We start from the raw sequence: 4,769 nt of genomic DNA, 5'->3' as shown, positions 1-4,769 counted from the left end.
ACAAGACCTTAAGTTGACATTGCAATGACAATGTATCGAGGCTATGATTTCTTAAGCATGCTAAAACTGAACTATATAAAAATATCTTCCCTGTTATGCTAGCACCATGAATGAAGTAGACCGAGCTATAATTACATACACGTGAATTCACAATGGTCTGGAATGTAGAATAAGACAGGGATAGAATCAGAATTATACAACTATAAATACAAACTAAAGGACGCTGGTGAAATAAACTCTTTCAACAATTATTTAAATCGCTAAGGTAAAACGATAAAAAATAGTTATTTTTTTCAATGAATCAATCCAATTCAATTAAATAGAAATAGAAATATAGTGTACTTACCCGACTGAAGGCAGATTTTGTAAGGGTAACTTTTGTTGAGGCTTGTGTGGGGTACAATCTAGTAAGAGAGAAGTTGAACATTCTTGAAAGAGATTCTTGTAGACACAGGGACGACACCAATAGAAACTTCCAGATTTTAGCCTGAGCATGTGGTTCATGAGAGTTGACTTTTAAAGATACACGGTCAGATCCCTTGTGCACAGACTTGTAGAAATATTTGACTGATTTGATTGTAGTACACACCTCTAGGTTGATGTCACAGTAATACTTTATAAACAGCAAACGTTATATGGGACAACCCATCTATTGTCACCAGAAACTTTATTATGCAGATAAACAACTCAACTGTCAACACATCTTCGGTATATACCATATGGATCAGTTCTGTGTGTACATTCACTGGTGCAAATCCTTTGGGAAACCTTTTTTTACACAACCCATTTGGTCATGCAAACACATTGAGCATTTAATGCCCGTAAGGACCATGGCTAATGTTCTTCATTATTATGTTGTATAACCCTGGGCTGGTCACGGGATCACAAACTTCAACATGTCATATTTTGTCATAATCATCAGGCTTTCTAAGCTTGTCGTTGTCGTTGAATAGTATGAATATATAACCGTGGGGTAGAGCATATCTTTGAAATTCAATCACATGGATGTATGCATGGAGCAACTCATCCTAAAATACCCTTTTCGAATAAATCTTTTTTTAGTTGGTACTCATATCTGGCCTAATATGTGATATTTACATATATTTAATTGGGCAAATAAGTTGAGATAAAGGTGGTTGGACATTATTAAGTGTCAAATATAAACCATATAATCCCTTATAAAAATTCATATTTTCTTATTTATATAGCAAGGGAAAAGTAGTTAGATAGCATGGTATAACTACAAATAATTATATAACTTACAAAAGGTGACTATTTATTAATATTAACCCATGGGGTTGGTACAAAAAGTATTTTAAATATTGACAACAAAATATTATGAAAACTAAACTAACAGTAGAAATGGAAAACTTACAATGGAACAGTTGACAAAATAATACAATGTATATCTCTGGACTTTGGAGTTGTACTGCAGTATAATACCTGGTATCGTGTAAATTTGTTCCATTCCTAAGCTACTTCAAAACTATCTTGGATCTTTTGCATGTACATAATAAATAAATATAACATTAGAATATAACTAAAACAGTAAAAAAAAATAATTGTACAAATAAAAAATAAATAAAATGATATGCTATGTAAACAAAAAGGAATCAAATTGGCCATATTTCCTAACTAAAGTTAATCTCTTAGTATCTCAAATATGAGTATGTAATATTTTAGTTGCAATAGCTGGAGTAAGTAAATCGGAACGCACTCAATTTTTACGGAGTTAAATTTTTTTGATGTACTTTTATAGGTAATAATTGATTATGTGTTGTCCAAATATTTTGTTTGTATTGGTTATTCTTAATGTAGGTATTAAATAGCTTGCGGGTTTTTTTGGTCAAGTGTGTTTAGTAGAGGCATTATGCACTAACAGCAAGTGAGATAAAGAAAACAGTAACACTGTAGTCTATAAATGGTTTAAAATGTCCAGTGAAACAGCGTAGCACGAATTAATTGCCTTTTTGATATAATAGGTTAATAGTAAATAGGTAGTTCAACTAATGCATCATAATATTGAAGGTAATGAGTGATATAATGTCAGCATGGGATTACTTCAATGTCAAAAAGCAAGTTGCATATAAAGGGTTGTAGTTGGTTAGTTAAGATTAACCATTAACCAAATACCAGGGCTATAATAGCATTGCATAATAAATGAATTAAAAAGACAAAATATTAAGTTATTAACCATATTTGTATTAAGGTAATCATGTTATTACTTAGAAAACGAAGTTAAATAATGCAATTATTCATAGAGTAGATGAAATTGTATATCGAAGGATTAGAAATAGGTAAGAGTAAAAGATTCAAACGGTGATTTCCGTATAATTCTAAACCAATGGACATTAAGTAAACAAATATCCCATAGAAACCCAATAGACATTAAGTAAACAAATAGTAAACAAATTAGGAAGTACCTGGCTCAAAAGAAAGCTTTGTGTAACAATTAAGTTATAAAGCGGAGTAAGTCGGCATATACGACATTTCTTGTGTAAAACCCGCTTAACCCAGGTAGAACTCCTTTTTTAACCAAAAGTTTGGTTGCATTTCTCGAGACTCCTCTTGACATAGCAACATATAATTGGCCATGATTGAAAACATGATTGGGCAAATATATACCAACATGTGGTATTGTCTGTCCTTGTGACTTGTTAATAGTGAGAGCAAAACTTAAGCGAACGGGAAACTGCTTTCTTGTCAAAACAAAAGGTCTTCTGATGTCGGCTGAAGATTTTAACGGAATTCGAGGGAGAAAAGCTGGTCTTCCACAGAAACTACTAGTCATTATTTCTGCATATATCATATTACCATAAAATCCTCGACATAACAATCGTGTTCCATTGCATAATCCATTTTTTGGGTTAAGATTTCACAATAATATAATAGGACAGGTAAGTTTAAGAATAAGTTTGTGAGGAGGCAAACCACCAGGAGATATAGAATTAAGGAACTCCTAAACATCACTTTCAACTGAATCGAAAGAAAAACTTGTAAAACTTGACGATGGGAATAGGCTGATAATTTCATCATTAACCTTGTCGACGTGCTCATTTGTAAGAGTAATGATTGCTCGTTCCATCATATACGCATCATCCAGTACATGATCATGCAAATTTGGAAAGACAAAATCGATTAATTGAAATAAAGATTGATCATCTTGCCATGGAATGACCATGTCATCAGGGATCTTGATCATGTCATTTGTAGTATATGTTTCAGAACCATCGCCGATCCGCATAAGTAGATCTGAAAATGATGGATCATTTCTTGCTCGCATGTTCTCTATTAGGTGAATAAATTCAATACTTTCCCAGATTGGAGAACTTGGTAAGCAAGCATCTAATATTTGTGATCTGCTTCCATATGGGACAACAGGTGGTGTTTGACGAAAGTCTCCACCTAAAACAAAGACCTTTCCACCAAAGGGCAGTTCAACTTCAGTAAGATCTCTTAAAGTGCGATCAACTGCTTCAAATGTATATCGATGTGTCATTGTTGCTTCATCCCATATGAACAAAGAAGAATTGCATAGCAGTTTCGCGAGGGGCGAATGTTTTGCTATAGTACAGGTAGACGTTGGATAAGTTGGTATAGGTATTTTAAATCTTGAGTGAGCTGTGCGACCACCTGGCATCATTATTGCTGCAATTCCTGATGAAGCTGTTGCAATTGCAATGTGTCCAACATTTCTCAGATAAGCAAGTATTGAACGATAAAGATAAGTTTTACCTGTTCCTCCCGGACCATCAATAAAATAAACTTTACTTTCATTTCTCATAACTTAATTTGTTATCTTTTCAAAAGCATATCTATGTTTTTCATTCAAGCTAATAATAGAAGAGAGATCTTCAAGAGGCACGGGTACTGATTGTTCTTCTGATATTAGATCATCTTCTGTTGACTCTTCATTTGTGTTATTAGAAAAAGAAGGTAAGTTGTAGTCCAACAACTTCTTTCCATATTGAGAAAGATCAGAATTAATGTCCTTAAGTAGACGGTTTACAGCTTGATCTAGGGAGGACAACAAAGAATAATCTTCCATCATATATGTATGAAACTCATCCCATAAATCATGGACATGAGGTGGATTGCAATGCAGCAAGATAGCGACAAATAACTTTCATAATGTATAAGGCATATGTATAGCTATTGCTTCCTGAAGAGTTTCACGAATGTCGGTGCCACCTTCGATTAAACCGAGCTTTTATGCAGCCTCTTTAAATGTGGAGCATACATGAGACCCAACTGTTCGCAGGTTTTCATATGATGTTGGTCCACGGACATGATTTAACAGTATCCTCAGGTAATATCTTTCACTATCAGAAGGAGACACAGTATATAATCTACCAATCACCCGATTATGGCCTCTTCTCAATTGCCAGAACTTACTTGCCTTGATCCATGTATAATGTTCAGGAATCTCCCGATATAAGTATTGCCTTGCATTCTCATCGACGACATTAAGTTGGAAAAACTGAGTTAACATGGTATGTGATATGTTATCATCATTTACCAAGTCAGATATGGATTCACCTTCACGAAATGTTACGTGCTGCATATTCTCAAGAAGAACTTGCAAAGAATAGACTGAAGGATACATATGGTTCAAAGGAAATTTAAAGATCCTCCACACTGCTTCTTGAGGACAGATCCAGCGCGCATCTACAAACTGCTTGATTTCATCTTGAGTAATAGATCCGTAAGACTCGAGGAAGATGAAAGTTGTAAAGAAACTTCGATCAACCCCTTGTATACATATTTAT

The 4,769-nt window shown here is 34.1% G+C and overlaps 1 protein-coding gene across 1 annotated transcript; it reads right to left on the bottom strand.

Annotated features, from left to right (window-relative positions):
• Positions 1-2,959: 2,959 nt before the first annotated feature.
• On the bottom strand, positions 2,960-3,784 carry LOC147491301 (uncharacterized). The gene has a single exon (XM_086567225.1). The coding sequence runs from the start codon at positions 3,782-3,784 to the stop codon at positions 2,960-2,962; it is 825 nt and encodes a 274-aa protein (XP_086423351.1).
• Positions 3,785-4,769: the final 985 nt, after the last annotated feature.

This window comes from Coptis chinensis, chromosome 6 (assembly GCF_015680905.1).
Source record: "Coptis chinensis isolate HL-2020 chromosome 6, ASM1568090v1, whole genome shotgun sequence".
Classification (NCBI taxonomy): Eukaryota; Viridiplantae; Streptophyta; class Magnoliopsida; order Ranunculales; family Ranunculaceae; genus Coptis; species Coptis chinensis.
This window is presented reverse-complemented; position numbering and strand designations above follow the sequence as displayed.